Genomic DNA, 25,390 nt, shown 5'->3' on the forward strand with positions numbered 1-25,390 from the left:
TAGGAAATCACTGGGGGCCCATAAATCAGTGGTTTCCATACAGTGGAGCCAGACTACAAGGAGTAAGGGAGGTGTGGGTACCAGAGTGAATATGGCAAATGTGAGCTGCTCGCAAGGGATGAAACCGGAGCTTCTGGCGAGACAGAGAAGAAAGGTCTCTGGCACCTCCAGTCTCCCCCTTTGAAGTCTAGAGAAGGGCTAATGAAAGTCAGTATTAAGATCGTGATCAAGCATTCACTGACCGTGTGATATATAACACAGGCTACAGCAGTCATAAATGAACCAAATCATTCTGCTAGGGTGGGTCAATCATAGCAGACCCAAGAATATTTTCTTTAAATGATTCTTTTGGCTGACTTACTGTTATGGAGTGGGAAGGCAGTATTCTTTCTGCTCAATTAGACAGCTGTGGCAGTAGCTGAGTATGCTTTTAATCACCGAGGGAAGGCAAGTAAGCAGGGAGGAGGAAAAATATTGGCTTAGGTCAAATGATAATGACCTAGGAGAAGATGTGAGAAAGAAAGCGAAAGGAAAGAAGAAACTGTCCTGGGGCCGAAGAAACAGCAGGAGGGCTGAGAGAAAGGAGGCCGGGAGGTCTGGTCCTGGCTGCTCACCTGCTCTTCCCTATTATTCTGACTGGACCCTACCTTTCTCTTTCTTTTTAAAAGGCTTATTTCTTTCGATTTTAGTGTATGTCTGAGTGCCTGCATGTCTGTGTGCACAGCGCTTGTGTGTCTGGTGCCCACAGAGGCCAGAAGAGGGTGTTGGATCTCCTGGAGCTGGAGTTATAGGCAGTTGTGAGCTGCTTGCTCTGAGTCCTGGGAACTGAACCTCGGGCCTTTGCAAGAGCAATGAAGAGCCACCTCTCCAGTGCCCTCTTTTCTTTGCTGGACCTGGGTACCTAAAACTCAATGCTATCCTCTTCTTTCAAATATGTTAAAGCTGACTTCCTTTGTTAAGTCTGCAGAAGGAAAACAGACATTCGACTGCATCTGGAGCTCAAAGGCCTTAACAAGTTCGTGACAGTCACATACTATGCCAACTAATGAAGAGAAAACTGCCTTGCTGTGAATAGGAGAACTCTCCAGAATACATGGGATGGGGAACTAAGTGATGGTGTGAAGGATCACAGAGAACTTTCCTTTCATGCCCCTTAGGGTCCACATCCAGAATAGAGTAACCCTTGTGGGATGGTGTTTGCCCCCACATTTTCAGGACCACTCATCTCATCTGTGACAGCAGCAGGCACCAGCCAGATTAGAAACTGAAAGCAATCAACAGAAACTAAATCTCAGGCTCACCTGACATTTTTCCTTTCCAGATATACTAGAATAAAAACATCCCAGCTAACTACGCTTCTATTAGCTATGTCCGACCTACTTTTTAATTCGGATTTTAACAAAACATGAAGAAATTCTTACAGTTATCCTATAAATTAGGATGGTGTTTGAGTCACTGAAAGTATCTTTGTACACCTAGGCGGCTTTGATAAATTTCTAATCTTGGGTTTGCAAATGAAGTCTTAGGTAATTCTGTTGCTTTCTTTTTTGTTCTAATTAAAAAAAAATGAACAAATACATGTGTTCTGTCATTAAGTAATATTACCCATCATGAACAGAGTTCTCGTAGCAAACATGACTTACATTGCTAAATACCTGGTAATTCAGAGACAAACCCTTGTGTCTGTAGTCTCTATGGCCAAGTGTTAGCGTCACCAGGGACTGTCACATAGCCTAAGACACAGGGATTGTCTCTTTGCTCTTTTCTAATTATCAAGAGAAAGCACAGGATGGCGGATAAGAGGAGACTGGGAATGTGAAGAAACACAAAGAGGAGCCCGAACAGCATTGTATACGCTCAAGAGAAACAAACTCCAAGTTTCCAGTCACAATTGCTTGCTGTCTGGGAGATGCTCAGGCATCAAACAATAAAGAACAGTCAACAGAGGCAAGAGGCCGAGCACGCTGCTGCTCTCCTGCTCTCTAATCCCCCTGAGCTCTGGGAAAAAGGCCAGCTGTGGCCACCTCGTGTAGGATGGAGGCAGTCAGCAGAGCAGATTAACCGGGGGCAGGGAGAGGGGATATTGCAAAATTCTAAATTAACAGCCACTTTGATTTTACTGCTTTTAACATGAAGGTCATTCAACTATAGCATTACAATAAGTCTGCACAATGACAGCCAGAGTTCATTATTGTTTTTATATTCCATATATATTTTTATCTTATTTTTATAGTGGTAAATGAGAAGGAATGCACAGAAACTTGGTGGAGAACATTGCAACACTCCCAATCCTGTTCAACAAAAACCATGAAGTCAGAATGACAGCCAGTTAAAGTTTAAAGGGTTGGTACATCTCCTAGCTCAGGTATGGACACAAGCACACGAAGAGCTCTTAGTGTAGGGCCTGGGGCTGTGGTTCAGTTGGGAGAGTCTGATTAGCATGGGAGAAGCCCTGGTGTTTTGGGCCTGCCTGGAAACCTTAATCAAGTACTCAGAAGGTGAGAGCAAATTGCAAGTTGAGCATGAAGTTCAAAGTCATTCTAGATACATTAGCGAGTTTGAGACCAGCACAGGGGTTAACATCTAGGGTTTGGGCAACTCTGATTATAGTGGGATCTGGCAGTCTGGAGACAGTTTACATGTCATATAAGATGCATGTTGGTGTTTCTTTAGCCAGATGTTTTCAAGAGTGAAAGCCTTAGCTCCAAAGCTTCTTACATGGCAGGAAGGACGGAGGACAAGCTACTATGTACACAACCCAATACAAAGAGTACACACACACACACACACACACACACACACACACACACACACACACACACACACAGTTTCCAAAGCCGTAATAAATTTAAAAAATCTGGGATCAGATAGTATGTGTTTCTAAGTCTCCATTTTTTAATCTGTAAAATGAAAAAAATAGCTACTTCAAAAGGCTGCAGTGGAGACCCCAATGAGAACTTAGGGAAAGCAGTTTTCTGGCCTAAGACAAGTCAGTTCACATCCATCAACAACTAACTTCATGTTTTATTAGAGAGCCAGAAAGTTTATAACATAAACAGGAAAAGAATCCTTTCTCGGAACAAGCTGTCTAAATGACTACAAATATCCCTTTAATTCTTTGCTGACTCTGAATACACAAGGAATCAAAAGAATAACTTGGAGCCTGGCAGTGGTGGCACATGCCTTTAATCCCAGCACTGGGAGGCAGAGGCAGGCAAATCTCTGTGAGTTCGAGGCCATTCTGGTCTACAGAGCGAGATCCAGGACAGCCAGGGCGACACAGAGAAACCCTGCCTCAAAAAGACAGACAAACAAACAAACAACAACAACAAAAACCCAATCCAAACCAAACCCAAACCCAACAAAGTATAACTTGGGTTTTAGTGGACAGGAGTTAAGTAAAAGAATTTTACCCTATACTGATGAAACTTTCCCATTGTTACTATTGCCCAGATATTCAGTTTTCAAGGTGGGAAAACATAATCAACAAATCTCAGAATGTAAGCACTCTTATTTTATATGGTGACAATCAAAATCCAACATTATAGGAGGAACAACTTGTCATGCCACAGAAGGTATTTTAACATAACTCTCTCCATTTTAATAGATGGGGCATACTACTAAAAAATTCATAGGTAATCCAAATAGCTACCTTCACAGTACTGCTTTTAGACACTGTAACAATCTGTTGGGCTTTTACTACAGAATCAAGGTTCTCATGAAGGTTATAGTGGGCTGTTTATATACTGTGGGGAGATACTGTGAATAAGAACTGAGGTAGACAAGCTGTGTATCTCACTCAATGGTCCATGAGGTATTCAGTCTTTTGACATCTTCACAGATTATGTCTATGAGCCTCACTTTCTGTAATGTATTTTCACACGAAACTGATCTTTAGCTAGAAACAAACTTCCTTTTCCTGTTTTATCAAAAAACAAACCACCCGGCTCACAAAAAGACTGTAACAACACTACAAACTGCTTATCTCTCTCCAGAAACAGTTACTGTTACTAGGCTTCTTCACATCTAAATGTTGCTGTAAACTAGCTGGAAGCCAGTGCATTTCCTTAAATGACCACAAGCGAATAATGAAGCCTTAGAAACCAACGCGGATGTAGTACTTCTAAGAAACACCAGCCTGACTCTCTGCCTGCCTGATGATGCCATTGGAACAGACTCGGTATTTTAGGTCCTCTGCTTGCTCTCAGTGTGGACTACTTCTTTAGTCTTGTCTCGTCTCTGATGCATTAACAACTGCAGGCCAGGTACTCGTTCTGCAGAGGACTCTACCTTGGCTTTGTCTGATGCCCCATCACACTAAAGTAATGTGTCTTTAGGAAGAATGGCCTCTTCTCAGTGGCCAATCCATTCAGTGTCTTAGGATTTTGATTTGACCATGCGATTCATGTGGTGACTGCTCAGTTTCTCCATGACAGTTACCTTTCACTTTAAAAATTAATAGCTATTTTCTTTGGAAACAATTTTGAATAGGTATTTTCTTTTTAAAAAATTATTTATTTATTTGTATTTTATGTGCATTGGTGTTCTGCCTGTTCACATGTCTGGGTCAGGGTGTCAGATCTTATAGTTACAGACAGTTGTGAGCTGCCATGTGGGTGCTGGGAATTGAACTCAGGACCTCTGGAAGAGCAGTCAGTGCTCTTAACCGCTGAGTCATCTCTCCAGTCCCTGAATAGGTATTTTCTATTGAGATATTTTGAGAATATTCTATTCTTCACCACTACTTGCATTCCCTCCCGATATAATTCCCAGCTCATGGATCTGTGTTTCACTCAATAAGCTACAATTTGTCTCTGTCTCAATACCCTGAGGTCTAGCCAGCTGCAGATCAAACAGTGTCTGTGTCACGTGACAACACACCACACTTCAAACACATCCTTACTTCTTACTCCAAAGTGGTCCAGGCTCCTCCTGTCCTTCGCACGCTTCAGCTATGGAAACCACTGTGTGTGTGTCCACAGTCTTGGCTTCTTTCAACAAGCCTCCTCACACAAGAAGTGGGCTTTACTCCCATTTCTTGGTTCTCCTAACCGTAGTTTCACTGCTTTACTTTGGTAGAGAAGGACAGCAAATGGTGAGAGAATGCTGCACTACTTACAAACGCACAATCAGTTGGTAAGTATCCAGAGTGATGACTGAAGGACAGGTAAATTTACGACTGGCGAAACATGAATGTCACCAGCGTTTTAGTCAATTCTATGTGACACCATTCTTTACAATTTTGAACTTAGAGTTAAATCTCTAAGTTAATGCCCCATACTATATCTTGAATGCATCTGCAATACTAGATACCTTGTTCACTACAATACAGCTGTGACTAATAAACCTAGAGAGCAGTCTGGCTGGAAGCATCTACGACCATATTCCCAATCCTCAGACCGAAGAGCAACAGTGAGGAAAAGGTGCTTTCAGAACTCTAAACTACAGGGTAGTCATGGCTCATCTCCTTAGTGTGACTGATGAAGCTGAGTCATGGGTGAGACCCCTGCTTTTAAGAACATTATTTGGAACATTAACACCATAGCTCTATTTGCACGCAAGTCACAAATCACTTCATATGATTGCTTTCTTAGGAAAACTACCAGAACACGGAACTCAGCTTGACGGAGCACAGATCTGAGTTGCCAGTGTGCTTTCTTTAAATAATCAAATTACAACTGGAGAGTAATGGGTAACCGTACAGCCTCTATTACAAGTCATGAAAACGCACGTTACTTTTCTGTCACTTAAAAATGTAGAAGCTGGTAAAACTCACTGAAGTAAGTCACAGTCTAATAGCTGTGTCCTGCGGGACACAGAATTGTACACACTGTGACAAGGACAAGCCTTTCCTGTAACAGTACGGACAGCATGGGATTATGAGTCAGGGACTCCCAAGCGCTCGCTGGGTGGACTTCCTTATGAATCACAACAGGCATCTCACAGTCAAGGAGGGGCTCGGAGGACCCTATGGACGACACAGCAAAGAGCGGACCAGCTCGCACACGGGCTTCTGCACAGCACAGGACAGACACGGAAATAAATGAGATACAGCTAAAGAATAAAGAGAGGAGAAAGCAATGGGAGCTCCACAGCAGCAAGAGCACCCGGGATGAGGTGGTGCAGACGAGAAGGGGGCGGAGCCGCAGCGCGGTCACACCACCGAGAGCCCTGCCTGCTGCCTGGCGAGTTCGCGACTGACCGCAGAACTGGACTCAGCTTACACACTGCTGCCAAGCTGGAAAGGCTCCTTCCCAGTCAGTGTTCGCGTTCTTTCACGCCAGAGAGCATACAGAGTTAAGTGCACTCTGAAAGGAAACAGTTTCGTAAGCTCAGAGAAGGGGCACTTATAAATATATAAGGTAGCCTCTGACAGAGCCCTGACTACCAACAGTTGTATATAACGTTAATGCTTCTCTGATCACCGCGGGCTCTCAAAAATCCAAGCAAGTCTTCATGCTAGGAACTAATCAGCCTTTAAGAACCAACCATGCTTCAAACAAGCAAGGCTGTGGGCGGGATGATATAGATGCAATGTCCAACCGGGGCTAATAGGACGTTGGCAGCCTGGCCCCACGATGCAGATCTCTGTGTGGTAACCTGACGCAGGGTGCTGGACTACAAGCAGGACAAAGCCTGCTCTGGCTTCGGGGAGAGGACTCACAGGAGATGGGGAGGGAGAGCTGGGAAAGACAAGATGGCAGTTCTGGACACGAAGGTCAGAGCACGAGCTGGGTGAGAGAACTCGCTGAGGAAGAGCAGTCTCTAACAGGGTGTGAGGCACTGTGGCGGTGATCTGGCACAGGACGGCCAAGAGTCCACGCTGGATGAAAAGACCGTTTTTTTGTGAGGAAGGGGGCAGCAAAAAGTTTGGTTACACATCACGAGGACTGATCAAAATAAGTAACTATGCTAAGGAGTCTAGAAGCTGGTTTCTCCCTGTCAGGAGTTACAAGTATGGGAAAGAGCAAAGCCAAGAAAGAACAAGCCTGACAGGATTGGATACAACTTGGAAGCATCGGCATTCACTTCAGTCTTTGATAGATAACACAGGTACGCGTGTGTGTGTGTGTGTGTGTGTGTGTGTGTGTGTGTGCATCTGTGCGTACACACAAATGCTTGAGCACACACGTACACACACACACACCTTTCTACTGAGAAGGTCTGGGAACTCACATAACAAGCATTATCTAGTTCTCAGACCTTGATTCCTAAATACCATTCTTTAAAAGAAAATGAATGAGCCTGGAACACTGTGGTATGGCAGGACAATACTGAGTAAGAGATGGATGAGTCTAAGGATTAGATACAGTGACACTCTGACTTTGGGACTTGCTAGGAGAAAGATCTTTATTCCTAGGAAACACGTTCAAGTATTTGGAAGTGATAAGATTTCAGGTCAATGTCGTATTTTAGCACTTCAGAAGAAATCAAGTTCTTCCTAGGCAGCTGTAATTGTTTTTAAGCAGAGACATGGGGATGGGGAAGGGCTAAGGAAGCAGGGTGGGAGGGAGGAAGTACTTACTGAGGTCTTCAGCCAGCTGAACCCGTTTGCCAGTCAGCAATTTAATCTTCTTCTCCCCGTCTTCAGCAAAGTCTTCTAATACCTCTTTAACGTTTTTTTCTAGTCGCCTAACTGTTCAAAGCAAATAAAACCCCCGAAGAGCACCGTTTTTATGAATGCACAGAATGAAAAAATCCCGCATATAGTGAAAACTCTGTATCGCCATATGTTAGCTCTACTCTTGAACTCACGTTTCTCACTTCCTAGTGCATTTGTCAGCACAAACCTGACCCACATTCTGAGGACCACATGTTCTTAAGCCATAGCACGTAACAGACACACAGACTCCAAACCACAGAGCAATGCTCAGGACGCCACTCTCTTTATCCTAATTTCGACCTAATGAAGTAGATACATAGCACCTCTTATCCCTACCATTTTCTAATTGTAATTTCTTTTTTATTAATATTTTAAAGCAAATTCCGATTCTGAGGTTTCTAATTCAATCTGTGTTTTAGGAATTACCTTACCTTCAGTGTTTGTAAGCTGCTGTCTTAATGTATTGGCAGTGATAGCCAGCATACGCTGTATTCGCCAGAACAGGACCACGTCATTGCATTCCAGCTGAAGTAGTAAACAGTTAAGATCAGATGCAAAGTTAAAAACAAAGCCTTTACTAAACTCGTAGGACTTATTTCCTAAGCTTTAGTAAAAATATCAGTGCTTATCTAGTAATACATACATGTTTCCTTTGAGCTGAAATAAACCAGAAAAACACTTAGAAGCTTCAATTTGATAACAACACAGATTAGCAGAGCTTCTGCAAGGGCTAATTTAAAGAACTTCTGTTTATACGAAAGTGCTCGAAAGGCATCAGTCTGCTGCCACCTAGGGGTTACTTTAAAAGATGTGAGAGCTATGTCCATTACAAGAACTAGTTCAAGAGTCCAGTGATGTGAGAAAATTATGACACATAAAAAATACATAATAAAGTAGTTTTGCTATATGGCCTCCACCACACATGTGGTTGGCTATGTTCTACATACATCCTCCCCTTATAGAAAAACATAAAAATGCTTCAAATCACCCTGGGGTACACATGACTGCCTCCTTTCCCTTGCCCCTGATGATACACGTGGAAGTCAGTTATTCCTAAACTGGCAAATCTCTGAAAAGACACAAGGTTATTCTTTGAAAGTCACACATTCTTTTCTCCCAGATGCTCAAGGACTTCAACTGAACAGGAAGCCGAGGTTCACTCTTTACCATCTTTCAACAACACACAGAAGCTAAAAATGACTTCTTATGCTCTGTGAAACCTCACCTCAGAATCTATAAAATGCCTCTGGTAGTAATAAAACCCTCTTCGACAAAGGTTACAATGATTTAGAGCTGTTTTTAAGAAATGTCTTCTATAAACTTGATGCCAAGTATCCTTAATCTAAAATGAGAAAAGAAAAAAAAGCATTATGATAGATGTTGTTGACCACTGAGTAGTTATATACAAAATTTACTTTTAAAAGTTAATTGAAAGTCATAGCAACATTCTTATTCTAGCAACTTTTAAATCCACTTACATCATTTTTCAAGTCAGATATCAGATTTACGAGTTTCCACACTTTCAAATCTACAAAGTTCTAAGCAAGCATGGTGGCTACAGTTACATAATCAGTGTAGAGTAGACTGGTAAGGGATGATCTTTCCACAGCCAGCAGTGGGAAAACCCAGGCAAGAGGAGTTTGGAAGCCTGGTCTAAGGACCACATTAGGCCCTGGGAGCTGGTCTCAGACCACGTCCACCAATGTCAACAGTCAGAAAGTAATCCTTTCTATTGTCACACTGTCACCACAAGTGTCCCTCCCCACCACCGTGGCACTGTGGTCTGTCGAGTATTGAATGCTCAGCACATCTAGTAACAATCACAATGCTAGTAGGCAGAACAAGTACTGATCCCATTGGACAGATGAAGAAAGTGAGACTCGAATTATCAATTACTAAGGGAGTAGTACTAGTAATACAGCGGAACTCCGTGAGGATCCACATCTCCTGACAGCCCATATTCTTGGCCGTTACTGCAGCCTTAGAGACTGGACTAAACAAAGTATCACTAGAAGAAAAACTCAGATGTTCTTGCCTGCAGAAAGTAGCAACTTGTTCCACTCTACTTTCAAGAGACAATCCCTACTGCATTAACTTACATGTCATAAAATTAAAAGTACCACTGCACACATAGCTTGAGTATCTCTGACCAACATACATGGGACAGACCTGTTTGCAGATGGGATTTTTGGGTGGAATGGTTTTGTAATATTTACATATATACCTTGGAGGTGGGATAAAGGTCTAAACACAAAATTCACTTCTGCTTTATATATACCTTACACACATAGTCTAAAAGTAATTTTATGCACTACAATAGTGTGCCTGGATTTTGAATACAACCAGTCCCATGAAGAATTTTCTTATGATATCAAGTCGGAGTGGAAAAAGTTTCAGGTTTTGGAGCATTTGGAGTTTTGATTTTCTCTCTTTGAATCAGGGGATGCTCAATATGCATGGCCTCCCCCCCCCCCCTTTTTCTTTTTTGAGACAGGGTTTCTCTGTGTAGCACTGGCTGTCCTGGAACTTGCTCTGTAGACCAGGTCAAGGATGGCCTTGAACTCATCATGCACGGCTGACCGGCATTTTATTAATGAGAGTTAGGATCACGTAGACAAGTTGGATCTGCACCCAACTAGAAGTTTCAATCACTTTATAGAAAATGTTACATGTACAGCAGCTTAAGCATTTAGGTTCTTGCCAGTTTTGCTGTTCTGACCTCAGGCAGAATTTTTTTTTTTTGTTTGTTTGTTTTTTCGAGACAGGGTTTCTCTGTGTAGCTTTGCGCCTTTCCTGGGACTCACTTGGTAGCCCAGGCTGGCCTCGAACTCACAGAGATCTTCCTGGCTTTGCCTCCCGAGTGCTGGGATTAAAGGCGACCTCAGGCAGAATTTAAAGTACGTACAGAAACATAAAACCAGGCGGTATTTAGAAGTAGTCACGTGCTTGGAAGGGTTTCAGGCTGTTTTCCTCACTAGATCGATTTTCTCATTGGGTTTTCCTGGGTGCTTGGCTACCACGTCTGTCAGAGCACCACATGGGTGCAGTGCCTCAAGAGGCTATCAGATACCCTGGAACTGGAATTGGGGGTTTAGATGGTGAGCACGTGGGGGATGGGAACCAGACCCAGGCCACCTGTGAGAACAAGTGCTCTTAACTGCTGGAGCCACCTCTCCAGCCCCTAAGCTAACCTTTAAAAGTTTTCAAGCCCCTACATTCTAACTTCCAAGCAGCAGGAAACATAGATGCAGTAATTGTTTTAAAATTGTGCTGCAAAGTAAGTATCATGAAGCTGAGAACAAAGATGGTCAAATGTGTAGTGTAGACTGTCTTTATTCTCTTATCAGAAATCAGAGAATGAGATTGGATCCAAAGGTCTTCAAATTCAATAAAAATTAAAATGCTTGTTCCCCCCCCCCAATCTACTTATATCTAACTGAGCTACATTGACTGTAAACACTATAAACATCACCTATGTTGCTGGGAATGGTGGCATGCTCCCATTTAATCCTGGCACAGCACTTGGGAGGCCGAGGCAGGTGGGTCTTTGTGAGTTTGTGGCTAGCCTGGCCTACATAGTGAGTTCCAGGTCAGCCAAGGCTATATAGTGAGACCCTGTCTAAAACAACCCTTACCAAAACACTACAACTACACTTCCCCCAACACACACACACACACACACACACACACACACACACACACACACACACCTGTCTGTACAAGCGGGCCATATTCAGACAAAAGTTAGTTGTACTCTAAAACTATAAAACAGAGCTGAGACAAGGTCTGGGTGCTTTTATCCCTTTTGTAGAAATTGCTATAATGAGCCATGTAAACCTAATTTTCTAAATCTTAATTTTTCGAGTTACCCTTTAAGAAGCAAACTGAAATAAAAATTGCTTTTCCTCATATAATCAAAATTACTATAATTATACCAGCAAATGTGCACATGATCACAGTAGAATTCAGCCCTCAGATCTTTAGACAGCTAATTCGAGGAAGGAATACTGTACTGTAGGGAACACTGATTTAGAAGCACACTCCACCCTTTTTCCTTTTCCAAGACAGAGTCTCTTGTAGTCTGGGCTATCTCAGCCTCACTTTGTTGTAGCTGAGGATGACCTTGAACTCCTGCCTCCACATTCCAAGTATTGCATCCGTCACCACAGCTGGCTGTCAGTGGTGGTTTTTTCCCCCCAAGAGCTGAGGACTGAACCCAGGGCCTTATGCTTGCTAGGCAAGCAACCTACCCCTGAGCTAATCCCCAACTCCTGTAAGGTATTTCTTACCAAACTTGGATCTACTTCGACTCCTCGAGATTCCAGGTTCTTCCGGACCGTGGTAATCTCATCGCTTGCAAGATAAGCTGGGTGCTCCTCGTTACACTTCAGCATCTTCTCCAGTTCATTCTTGGTTTCATTGTGAACACCCTGTAAAGTTAAAAGAAGGCTGCTTAGACAGTTCAAGCTTGGTACTTGTGAAAATAGAGGCCAGAAGAAGGATGTGGATTCTGGGAACTGAACTCTGGAGGAGTAGCAAGCACTCTTAACCACTGAGCTATCTCCCCAGTCCCCTGGTTTCTTTCTCATCTTTAACAAAGGAAGACCTTACGTCTCTTTTCTTGCTAAGACCTGTCACTCATGAAGGCAGAAGGAACTGTACACAGCTATCTAAACAGACCTGGGGATACCTTCTGCCTCTCCTGAAACATGGTCCTCACTGTATCTTCTAGGTAAGAGGGACACCTGAGTAGCTTTCAGCTGGGAGTGGACGGATAAAAAGATTAGGGACGAGAATCCAGTCAGTCACCAGGTTAAAGGAGAAAGCAAACCTGACCCACGGACACCTCCCAGGTGACTCTGGTGTCCTTCCCCATATCTAAACCGTCAGCCTCAATCTTACATACGCTGCCCCAAGCCTGGGCTTGGAACAGGGGTGAAGGCTCATCTAGGAAGGGCTCCCAGATTCCTCTTCTAGGGGTACAGATCCTTTGCAATGACCTTAAATGCATTTGTTACTTCTCTTAAATGGAGTCTGGAGAAAAACAACTTGTGAGCAGGAGTTGTCTCTCTGTTTGGTTAGTCTATTTACCAGGAGTTGCTGAGCAAAGTACTTGTCACTGATTGCTCTGGCGGCTTCTAACCCTATTCTGAGTTTAGCTGCCATATACCAGCTGCTTCTACTCCATGTCTCTTCCAGAGAGCTCTGATGGAGAGCCTCATAAGGTCTTTTGGACAGACCTTTTCTCAGCCCATCTGTGTGGCAAACTCATTTATCTATCAGGAAACCAGGAGTGAGGGCATGGGAAAAAACAGGGTACTGATCATGTACCTCACTAACTTTATCTAAAATGTAAAGAAAAACATGGGAATAAGGTCATGCTCTTCGGGAGTGCTTTATCCTCTTTACCTCTGAATTTTCCCATTTAGCATCCTTTTTGCTAATTAAGTAGATTCAGGGAACACAGGAAACAACAGCAAGTGGACCGGATACCACCTCTTTTTCTTATTATTTCATCATTTACATTATTTTGATTTGATATTCTATTTATGCACTTCCCTTTAAGAACTGAAGGATGAGACTGATATTACAGGAAAAGAAGCTGTGGTATCGCACGCCTTTAGTCCCAGCACTCGGGAGGCAGAGCCAGGCGGATCTCTGTGAGTTCGAGGCCAGCCTGGTCTACAGAGATCCAGGACAGACTCCAAAACTACACAGAGAAACCCTGTCTCAAAAAACTAAAAAGTTCAAAGGAGTGAAAAGGGGTGAGTGTGGAAGTGACACACATTTTTCTACAATTACCGATTTATAAAGTTCTTTATATTTAGCTTTGCCATTTTGTTCTGAAGTGCTCATTCAATATTTACTAAAGGATGAGTTCTATCATACTTTCCATCTGAATTTTCATATTTATTTTGTATGCATTTTAACAAGCTACTACAAAAAGGTAAAACTCTTTGAATGAACTTCCAACAGAAAAACTCAGAGATAATATAATAAACTACACACACACACACATACATAAACATATCTACGTATATAAAAATCAGTATTCTTCCTAAGCACAACTGTCACATAGCTTTTGATTCTGTTTCATGTTTTTTGTTCATAACTACTCTTTACTTAAAGAGATTTTATTTATTTTACTTTGTGCATGGGTGTTTTGCCTACATGTAAGTATGTGCACCACGTATATGTCTGGTGCCCTCAGAGGCCAGCGTTTGTGGTAGGTGTGAGCTGTCCTGTGGTCCTGGGACCTGACCAAGCCCATGTCCTCTGTAAGGGCAGCAAGTGCTCTTACCCACCAGCCACCTCTCCAGCCCAACTACTCTGTTTTGAACCTCAGTCAGGGAACAGAAATAAACGGAGTGGTCAACCACAGGGAAGCACAGTTTATTGATTTTTTTAAAAAATCTTTTAATAAAACATTCATTATAGTTTAAAAAGGTTTATGCAACTAAAATTCTAAAGAATGTTCTAGAGCTGCGAGAATACTGGGTATACATATGAACATGTGCGTGTGTGCATGCACACACATGTGCACATGTGAGTATCTGTGAGTGGATGCATGTGGTTGCTGGCACCTGTGGGCACACACAGAGGTCAGAGGAGAACATCAGGTATCCTGTGCTGCCTTTCCCAGTGAACTTGGAGCTAGGCTGGCAGGCAGTGGCCCCAGAGATCCTCCTGGCTCCACCCCCAGAGCTATGGGTGCTCATGCAGCCATGCTGGGCTTCTTTGGGGGCCTGGGATCTGAACTCAGGTCCCATGCTTTCACAGCAAGAGCTCTTACCCACTGAGTCATCTTCCCCAGTCCCACGACTGTGTTAACGCTGGAACTGAAATGGACAGGCAGAAGGGCTGGCACATGCCTATAATCTCAGCAAGAGGCTGAAGGAGAAGTTCTCTGAGTTCAAGGCCAGCCTGGGCTACAGAAAACCAAAGCAAACTAAACCATGAACAAAATGCCACCATGAGAATGGAGATGTTTTTGTTCTTACCTGTTCTTGGGTCCGATTCTTCCAGTACAACCACCGCTTTTTCCAGTCTGGGCCTATCATGTTTTCAATAGCATTTTCAGCTAGAAGAAAGGTAAAAATTAATTCAGTGGGAATTTTATCATTTACCAAGGCTATAAATTATAACTAACAATGTTCATGAATTTTTAATTATTTCTAAATGCTGTATTAAAATGAAATTAATTAAAATAAACAATTATATGATTAGTATGGCAAAAGTATGACAATTATGTGCTTAAAATATATGAAAAGTATAATTGTTTACAGAATTCCTATGTGTAAGGAATAAATATAAGTATCCACTGTCTAGCCTAATTACTCTCTTTATTAGCCACAAAGCAACTCATAAAAAATAAAAAATCCCACAATTAAATATTCAACTGTATTTTTTCTTTTAAAGATTTATTTATTTATGTATGTCTGCAGGCCAGAAGAGGGCACCAGATCTCATTACAGATGGTTGTGAGCCACCATGTGGTTGCTGGGAGTTGAACTCAGGACCTCTGGAAGAGCAGTCAGTGCTCTTAATCTCTAAGCCATCTCTCCAGCCCTCAACTGTATTTAGGACAAAGACTTTGAAGTGTTAGCTATATATTAAAATTAACTTATTATATATGTATATTGTGGGGGTCCCTGAACCTAAGTCCCCTGTTCACAGCACCATCTATGGGACGGCCAGCTCCCACCTTCTTAAGGGTTCCTATGAGGAGGAGAGATGGATAAGAAACTTTTAGATAGAAAGATAGAGGAGAGGAGACAGACAGAAACACAGGACAGCTTCAGGAGGACCAAGATCAAAATCCACCAGCCCCTTCTGTTTCTTCAAAAGGGCTTTTTATAACAATGTCAAGGGGCAGAGCAGAAGACCTCCCCCTCGCTAGATCAGAGCATACCGTACAGTCAGGTGTAGACCCTTCCAAACAGCTGGTAACCATGCCAGTGGTCAAATCATCCCCTTAGGCAGCCCTGCTGGGTAAAGCAAGCTCAGCTCTCACTAGGAACCTCTGTGATCTCCACAGTGTACACATGGCATGTGTGTGAGTCTGGGAGTGCATGAGTGGAGGTCAGAGGACAACTTTTAGGCATCTCTTCTGTCTCCACCATGGGTTCCAGGGATCCAACCCAGGTTCTCAGCTTTCATGGTGATTGCTTTACTCAATGAGCTATCTCGCTGGCCCACGGATTGTATTTCACAATGCTTACAAAGACTCCAGACCTTCAGTCCCTACTTACTGTCCTTGAGCCGAGCTTGAAGTGCCTCTTCCATAAAGTAAATGGCTGCATCCCACTGCTGCTTGTCTGATATGGACCGGTCTTCCAAAGCATTGTGCTGAATGACCCTCTGAAACGGTCAGGGCAGAAAAAGCTAATTTAAATTATGCTCCCACATGTCAGTCATTTTATTTAAATCTGGTGACTTAGTAAATATTGAACATAACAAATAACCACAAAGGGGAAGTTATTCTCACAAGAGGCGCAGAAGCCCCTTTTATCTGGCTACACTTGTCAGTTTTTATCTGAACAAATAAAGTGGAGTCTCCTGTGGCTAAAATTCAAGAGCTAACTGAGGGGGATGACAGAAGAACGTAAATAGTACATTTGACTAAATAAATCATAAGAGCTAGAACCCTAGTATCCAGAGGGTCATATTCCCATCTGTATTTACTTATTTATTGCCATATTAACTATGCAGAAATATTTTAAAACAGAAATTATTAATCACTTTCTTGTTGTTAACAGAAATACAGTGACAGGGCAAAGGCTCAACCACTTTGTCAATCATAAATATTAGCTATTATTTTTATAATGAAAAACTGGTTTCTAAATTTTATAACTTTTGAGTGAATGAATGCAACTGGCCCCTCTTTTAGAAACCCAGCCTTCCAGGCAATGAAGTAAGGATATGATTTTCAAATACAAAGACAAATATTTCTCAAAATGAAATTATAATTACAAACAGTACACAGTGAGATCTTTGCTTTTCTAGAAAATGGTCCAGTCCTTTCAAGAGTTCCCCTTGGACCCTGGCCCCGCTAGCAGAAGGGCGGACTACTAAAGGCCTGACTGTGGTAGGAGCACGCTCTTATGAAAGGAGCAGAAGGGCCGACTACTAAAGGCCTGACTGTGGTGGGAGACGCTCTTATGAAAGGAGAAGGGCCGACTACTAAAGGCCTGACTGTGGCGGGAGCACGCTCTTATGAAAGGAGCAGAAGGGCCGACTACTAAAGGCCTGACTGTGGTGGAGACGCTTATGAAAGGAGAGCGACATAAAGGCTGACTGTGGTGGAGCACGCTCACTATGAAAGGAGCGGAACCAGGAGTAGTCAGAGCAGGTGGTGAGTCCAGCCCTGCCAATGAGCATGACAGGCCTGTGGCTGTCCATCCTGAAGTGTCCCCAACAGGCTTGGCCCCTGATGCTGGACCTTCTGAGAGGTGACTGGATCATGAGGGTGCTAACTCCATCAAGGAATGAATCCACTGGTGACTCAATACCTTGGGGGTCACTGGGCGGTGGGGCCTGGGGAGGGAAGCAGGCCGCTGTGGGAGTTCCTCTCAAGGCTGTCCCCTCCCCTCTGTCTTGGCTGTCATGAACGAGCTGCTTTGTTCCACCATGCCTGCCTTTCAGAACCTCGCTGCACAGGCCAACAGCAATGGACCCAAACCACCCACAGATGGAGATCAAACCAAGCAAACCTTTCCTTCCTGTCACTCGGGTGTCTGACCCAGCAACAAAACCTCATTAACACAACTGCTGCAGAAGTCAATCAAGCTTTGGGCTGGGGGGGTCAAGGCCATAACCCCAGTTATTTCAGGGGATGTAGGCAGGACTGACCGTTCAAGGATTGCCGGGGTCACAGACTCAAGGTCATCCTGGGCAACTTAACAAGACCCTATTTAAAGCAAGAGAGGCTGAGGATATAACTCAGTGACAGAGGCCTTGCCTAGCACATATAAGGTCAACTAAACGATGCTTATAACCACTTGAGGGTTGCTCAGGCCCCCGGCAGACCTTCAATCCATGGTAGGTAGTGCTAGAGTTTACACCAAGGTAACTACAGACAGCCCCAGTAACTAAGAGAGGGCAACTCGTGGGAACGTCTGGGGACCTGCTCACTGCATAACTGCTCTTCTTCAGCAGTGGAGGGCAAGAGAAAAGGACAGAGGCTATTTTAGAAGAGCCGGAGGAATGGTGAGGGCGTGTTACAAAGCATCAATCTATTACTTTCCATTGCAGTCATAGAGACCTCCAGGAGAGTCAGTTTGGGACACCCTGTGACAAACGCTGCTGCTGGCGTCCTGATGGACAGACAGAGGCGCAGCAGGTCTGCCCCGGCCGCGGGCGTACCAAGCTATCCTCTGCAAAGTCGTTCCACTTGTGCCGCTTGATGCTCTCCTCCTTCACGGCCTCCTTGAGTTTGTCAAATATGTCGTCATGCTCCTTTCCTTTGGGTTCCGTCATGAAGCGGGAAAATTCCTCTTGGAGCGTCTCCCAAGCCACCTAGGTATAAAAGAAAAAAGCTGTATTTAGACTGCTTACCCTTAATTAATATGCAACATGAAAAAATAACACGAACCCAAACAGATGTGCTAGAGCAGCCGATCAGGAAATGCAAGTTCATGACTAGGTGCATGCACACAGGGCACACAGCTAGGGGTTGTGTCGTAGGCCTTTAACCCGATCACTCAGGACGGGGAGGAGGCAGGTGGATCTGTGAGCTCAGGGCCAGCCTGGTGTACACAGTGAGTTCCAGGACAGCCAGGGTGACATACAGAGGTCCAGTTATAAAAAGAAAGCTGCCATTTTAAAGACTGAGACTTGTCCATCTGCACCTCCAGTGCTTGAGAACAACCTGGAAACAATCAACTCACACCCCCACAGGGCGCACTCGCTGAGCCGAGCAGGGTTGGCTCCTTTAGGCCAGGCCCACACCCTAAGTCTGCCAACCTGACTTATTTCAACACGTCTGAGTCTGCGTGCTGCCGCCACACCACACTAAGTCTCAGTGCTTACTCACTGAGCCAATCAATCGTCTTCACAGCTCTGCCTGCAAGCAAACATTCATATTAAAAGCTCCAAGTACTATGAAGTATTACTCAGCTAACTTTTATTCCATGTCAACTGTGAAAGGAAGAGCACAGGACAGAAGTAATTTCAGTGCACATAGATGGTGGGGTGAGGAGGTTTTCGTTTTGTTCTGTGGTGAACTGGAAGGCAATCCCCTGCTTTAGTTAGCCTCCCTAGAGCTAGGATTGCAGGCATGCACCCCCATTCCTGCACAGGATGGGAATGAACCCACTCGCTGCCTACCCTCATCAGCTCCACTCCTTCCCCCAACAGAAAGCCCAGGCAGAAAGCAGGACAGAATTCCAGTGTCACAAAGACTCGGTTCACCTCGGGAAGCTTTGACTATGCAAATGTCTCAGGCCAGGACACACCCAGTCAGGGTGAGAAGTGACAGACAGGCACAGCTCTCCAGCTCTTTCCCTGTAAGTGGTCCAGCAGTGTCAACACAGGCAGGGGCTGCAGGCCTGCGGGACTGTGGTGCAGAGGCCAGGCTGGGGCCGGACACAAGGAGCCGATGCCTCTTCCAAGGCAGGTATGCAGAATAGAATCACACTTAGTACCGACCACATGCTGTTGAGCATCTCTCAGAGTCCAGGACACACTGGCTCTAGCTGGAGAGCAGGACAAGTGTGGCCAATGCTGATAATCCTGAGCGGCTCTTACGGATGGGCCAGGTGTTACCTAAGTACGTAACAGTAACTCCCCTAATCCTGATGGCAACCCTGGCAGGTGGGTAACACTGTCACCCCAGCTTCTCAGAGGAAGCTACAGGAAGGTTGAGCAAGTAGGCGGCTATCAGTTGTCACAGGTCGGGGCAAGATGTCTCAGGACAGAAATGGATTCTTCAAACTGCTTTAATTTTGTAAATAATTCTAGTCAAAACTAGCAGGGCCCTAACTCAATGCATATGCAATGTTAAAGGGTCCTGGAGAAAATATACAAATGGTAACATTTAGTCCATTTGAAGATATTCCTTACAGAAGCTCAATTCATAGAAGTTCAAAATATGTCTGTCACCGTCAAGCCAGTTTTGCCGGTCTTAGTAAATGTTATCTTTGGAAGGCAAACAGCATCCTGACTAGTAAACTTTTATGTTAGCAGCACCTGAGAACATATCAAGGTTAGTCCAACAGAGGCAGGCGCAGAGCATACAGGAAGTGTTAGGCTGAGAAAGATAGTGACTGAAAGGGAAATAAGGCCCCAATCCACAGCACCGATTCCCTCCACACAATGCTTCTTACCCATTTAATTAAATCATATCCTAACCTCTACTGCTTTATTAGGGAGCTGCTTGTCAGTCCACTGTTTCAGCTTGATGTCCACTGTGGTGTTAAATGTTCCTGAATTCATGGTCTGTGCGGCCGGAAGGTAGATGTTCTCAATCACGTGAGTTGACACTCTTTCCCACAGAGTCTGCTGAAGGATTTCCTCCCTAAAATTGAAGTTTCAAGAAACAGGTTAAAAATAGCTTGATTTAAGTATCACTAACTATGGTAATAAACTACACATATTTGAAGGGCTGACAAATTTGGGATATGTATACATCTGTGAATCACAGGAATCAAGATATAAATGCCTCTCATCAGATCTATAACCACTCTATTTGCTGCTATTACAATTACTTGTAGTTTCTAGAACTTTCCACACATGTAGTCATGTGGCATGTACTCTCCCACCTACCTTCTTTCACTCAGCAAACTTAGTTTGAAATCCGTGGGGCGTTGCTGTTTTACTTCCTTTATTGCTAAGCACCATCAATTGTGTGTAATCTACCCGTGGATGGCTATTGATGGTCGTGCACGCTTTCTAGTTGTTGGCTGTTACAACCAAGGCTGCCGTGGCCATTCTGTCACAAATCTTTAGAAGCATACATGCTTTTCCTCTCCATGGGGACACGTCTACGAGTGGAGTGGGTGAACGTATAGCAGTTTTTGAAGACGCCATTCTTTTCTAAACTACCCAGTGGTTTACATCCCACTAGCAGAGATGGAGGGTCCGAGAAACTCTACCCTCACTGAGGCGCTGTCTCAGCTCGGCCAGTCCAGTGGGTTTCCAGTACCTTCTCACCGTGGCTGCAGGTCTCTAATAATCATCTGTATCATTGTGTATTTTCATGTGCTCATTAACTTGGCCCTAACATACACCGTACATATTTACTGGAGTTCAAGGTGAAAACTTTTTGAATAATTTTTATAATTTAGCAAACCATATCACAAAGCATAGAGATATGGGATATCACCATATATGATGCTTCAGGACTTCATGGCTAAGAAAATAACATAAAGGATGCAAACTTAAGCTGAAAATTCTGCCTTTAAGTGTTCTTTAAGAATAAGATCTCTAAATAAGAAAAGACAACCATTTCCACTATGAAAGTACTTAAAATATCAAGAAAGTATTTATTTGGCTTCCACTGAAATAAATTCTACTGTTACAGAATACAAGGTAAAACCAAAATAAAATCCAACAAGAAGAAAACCCAAACTACCCTGTTATGATTTGGTCCATCTGGAATGTAACCACAACCCAGTGAGAGCAGAGACACTCCTGCTGACAAGGCAAAGGGTACTCTCCTAGTCCTCTGAACCACTGGCCTTACTGCTGGGGTCACCTTGTCAATGTTCAGCTGGCTGTTCAGTTACCACAAAACGGAAGATTATGAGAAGACATATTACTTAACGATGAGGTAGCATGGCTGCATGGGAAAAAAGCATTCTTCTTTATCACTTATATATCCAGCCACGAATCTGTCAATTCTCCTTCCTGTGTCACCTTTCAAATACCTCAAGACTCTTTCCCATCTGCACTACTACATGTTCAAGGCACGGGACCTCTTAAGTGCTTCCTGGCTTAGAGCTTTCCTGCCTCGAACAGCCTTAAAGAACAGTTCCTGTGTCATCTCTGACCTTCACCTCTCTATGCGGAAGCCATGGACACAAACATCAAGTTTTCTTTCTTCCTCTCACCTCCTGGCTCTGCAACTCCTTTGCTCTATCTTTTCTAACACCAATCCACTCTTTAAATTCCACATCATGTTACCGCAAACCTCAGATTCCTCACCTCTGGGTTAGGGGATTCAACTATATGTTTTCTCCATTTTTGTGTTAGTCTGTTGAACTAACCAAAGTAAACATAATACTTTCATCAAAAACTGCACAATACCACAATACTGGATTTTATAAAGTGTATTTCTATAAAGTCACTCAATTACTGTGCTAGAAAAGACGGTTACATGCTAATAACATACCAGCATCTCGTTTAATGAGGTAGCTGTATCTTTAAGATCACATCCATTGCTGGACAAATGCAGTGTGTATATATTTACTACTCTAACACATTATATGTCAATTTGAATTCTCCAGGATTCCTTTCTTAAAATATGACTAAAGCATGCAGAATGTCTGTAAGTAAATAACAAATTATCCTCTTAGGACATATAGTACTTACTATGCAGTCCTGGGACTTCAATAATTCAGAGCTAAGGCATCCATCTTAAAGTGCCCATGTAACCTCTAAGGTAAACCTAACTATGCTCCAGAAATTCTTTGGTGCAATGCAGTTAAATCCATTGCAGCATCAACAGTTAAGGCTGGGATTGGCTACCCTGATCTTTGTGCCAAATGCTAGAGTCTAAAGCACAAGCTGATCAAGAAAACTCACTAGAGGTCATCTGATCAGGCAGCTAGAATTCTCAGCCACCCACCAAATGTTCTAGTTCTCAGCTGTGTCTTCTCCACTGGAATCTCATTTCTTGTCTTTTCACAACTCTGTTAAGTGCCTCGTGTAGTAAACAAAACAGATTTACCTTTAGGCTTATTTCAGTGTGGCTATGTATAAAATTTTAGCATTTTAGCCTTGCTCTACGTAAACAAAACTAATCATACTTAAGGTAATAAATTAATTTGGAGTAGGGCCACTTTTTTTCTCCTACCGTAAATAATATTATTAGTTATAGGCTCTCTGCCTCTTTTAGTAGCACTGAAGAGCACCCAGGGCCTTGGCTTGTTGAGCAGGCACTCTACCACTGAGTTGCATCCTCAGTTCATCAGTTATGATTTATAAATCACTTCTTCTGTATATTACCCTCATACAATCTAGGAAGGCAACTAGTATTATATTAATTAGTTATACTTAGGTACATTTAAATTTACTTATATACACATCTACATATCTGTATCTCTCATAATTTTCTTTTAAAGATTTATTTATTTATTTACTATGTATACAGTGTTCTGCCCGCATGTATACCTGCAGGCCAGAAGAGGGCACCAGATCTCACTATAGATGGCTGTGAGCCACCATGTATGTGGTTGCTGGGAATTGAACTCAGGACTTCAGGAAGAACGGCCAGTGCTCTTAACCTCTGAGTTCATCACTAGCCATCTCTCCAGCCCCTCTCTCTTGTAATTTTATGAGCTGAGTTGTAAAAAGTCACTGAACTGGTTTAAAATATAAATAAGAAACAAAACAGTTTGTGTCATATATATCTGACTAATCAGTCAACAGTAAAAATAAGACCAGATATCTTTTTCTTAACAAGGAGAGTAAGGAATCTGGCAAATATCGATGACTTAAAGAGGAAGACAGGGCCCCGAGATGGGGAAACCAGTGAGAACAAATTCAAACTTAGGCTGCTGTCGACTCCATGTGCTAATAATCAGTGACTGGGCAAACAGAGGTACTAAAACTATGTATCATGAATGGTGGTAAGGATCGTTTTGCGCCAAGAGTGATAGGTTCTTAAGTACCACAGGTTTATTAGAAGATAATTTAGGCATGAGGAATTTGTTAATTAAAATATAACTACAAACTTCCAGGCTCTTCACATGCAGCCCGCTCGAGCTGCATGCAGCCTGTCCTGCTGTGGTTATGAGGTCTCCTATGCAGTACAGGCTGCCTTGGAATTTGTGTTCTCCTGCTTCCTCCTCCTGCATGCTGGGATTACAAGCATCTGCCACCATCCCTGCTTTAGTCTGTCTGTTTATGATGCCCTGTTTCAATCAATTTAAGAATGCCTACAATTACATAAACATAAATTGAAGATGATAGCTTGCCCTAGGATTCGTATGACTATTTTCAAAAGGATGAATTTGTTTAAAAAAAAAAAAGTAGGAAGCAATAAAAACCTAACACATAGTGGGTCTGGAGAGATGGCTAGTGATGCAAGCGCTGGCGGCCACAGCAGAGGAAACGAGTTCTATTCCCAGCACCTACAAGGCAGCACACGGCCGCCTGCAACTCCTCTGCTAGCTTCTGTGGGCAACAGGTATGCGTGTGGTACACAGACACATGCAGGCAAAACACCCCCACACACACAAATTAAAGAAATGTTACTGTACACAGCACACTACATACATGTCACAGAAATCACCAGTTACTTCTGGTCCTGAATGACATCTAAAGAGCATACACCCTTGTTCCTTTACAGATCAATGTTCCCTATACTATTCTCCAGTTAGTAATAACCAGTCCTGATAGGTTACTTTATGACAATTTTATGAAATTATATGTAAATGAGTCTACAGAAATAACAAAGCAGATTCAAAGGGAGCCTTGAGTAAGCAAGCTGCTGTCCAGACGGTCAGCTGACAGATGACAATGCAGCTATTTCCACAGGAGACACACTCTACTCTTTGCCTACTGCATCTCGAGAGATGAACCCAGGCAACAACTCACTGCTTTCTTCTACTTTAGAGAGAAACGACACCGAGACAGGGATTCACACTCACCAGTGTTTTGGAGTAACCTGGCTCAGGCTGATAACTTCGTCAAGGATCTCATTTTTAGCCTTTTCAAATAGTTCATTCTAGGCAACACAGAGACAAGTTAGGATTGTCACAAGCCACTGCATTTGTCCCGTCTGATCTTCAGAGATAACCAAAAGGAGGACATGAACAGGCTGTGTTGACTAAGTTTTGGTTTGAAGATGTGAGAGCAGCAAATGACCTTCTAGTCTCCTTTAGGAACACCACTACTCAGATAAGGAGCAAGAGGCAGTCACCATGTCTACCCTTTCCAATTCTGACTGCAGTTTTTTAATATAGCATTTCCACATAACTAATGCTAAAGAACCAACAAACACAATTTAGTGATCAGTAATAGTAAGATAATGCTGGATCTTACAACTAATGCTATTTTAAAATTAAAGAAAAACATATTTAGTTCCCATTAGACTCTACATGTCCAATATAAATACCAACAAAGTAAAAAGCTAATGTATAATTAAAAACAAAAAACAGATTACTTAAGTATACATTAATAAGACTAGTAAAGAATATTTGTAATTTTTTCGGAAATCATTTTAACATGTTTTACATTCTGATTCCTAATTATTTTAAAATGTTATAATAGCTAAAACTACTGTAGAAAAGATAAATACCCCTAGGTAGTTATCAAGAAGACCACAGCAATTTTGCTCAGCAGATAACAACTCTGCAAGCACACAGTGAGTTAAAGCAAACACCAGACCGTGGGGCACTCAGATATTATTACCCTGTCAAGCTCTCGCAGGCGAGGGTAGTTATTCTTCCACTCCGTCTCCAGGTTAAACCGTGTGGCTGTGGAGAAAGGAAGATGCCCAGTCTGACTGTGAAGAAGGTACCTCTCGACTTGTGCATTAGCTGAGTTTCTGAGCACGTCCTGGTGCCCTGACGTTCTGATGCTATTACTGTCAGAGTTGTCTCAACTATTCTTCTCACTTCT

General features: G+C 43.1%; 1 protein-coding gene across 4 annotated transcripts in view; it reads right to left on the reverse strand.

Moving 5' to 3' along the window:
• Positions 1-25,390, reverse strand: part of Opa1 (OPA1 mitochondrial dynamin like GTPase) — a 78,063-nt gene that overhangs the window by 16,894 nt on the left and 35,779 nt on the right. For all 4 annotated transcript variants that reach the window (XM_028890071.2, XM_028890072.2, XM_028890070.2 and 1 more), the window contains 10 exons: positions 25,181-25,245; positions 24,418-24,494; positions 19,955-20,120; positions 17,969-18,121; positions 15,856-15,964; positions 14,605-14,684; positions 11,893-12,033; positions 8,829-8,945; positions 8,035-8,128; positions 7,526-7,636 (listed from right to left, as the gene is read on the reverse strand). In XM_028890071.2, coding sequence (XP_028745904.1) covers positions 7,526-7,636; positions 8,035-8,128; positions 8,829-8,945; positions 11,893-12,033; positions 14,605-14,684; positions 15,856-15,964; positions 17,969-18,121; positions 19,955-20,120; positions 24,418-24,494; positions 25,181-25,245 — 1,113 coding nt within the window. The remainder of the gene's footprint in view (positions 1-7,525; positions 7,637-8,034; positions 8,129-8,828; positions 8,946-11,892; positions 12,034-14,604; positions 14,685-15,855; positions 15,965-17,968; positions 18,122-19,954; positions 20,121-24,417; positions 24,495-25,180; positions 25,246-25,390) is intronic.

The sequence above is a fragment of the Peromyscus leucopus genome, chromosome 12 (genome assembly GCF_004664715.2).
Source record: "Peromyscus leucopus breed LL Stock chromosome 12, UCI_PerLeu_2.1, whole genome shotgun sequence".
NCBI lineage: Eukaryota > Metazoa > Chordata > Mammalia > Rodentia > Cricetidae > Peromyscus > Peromyscus leucopus.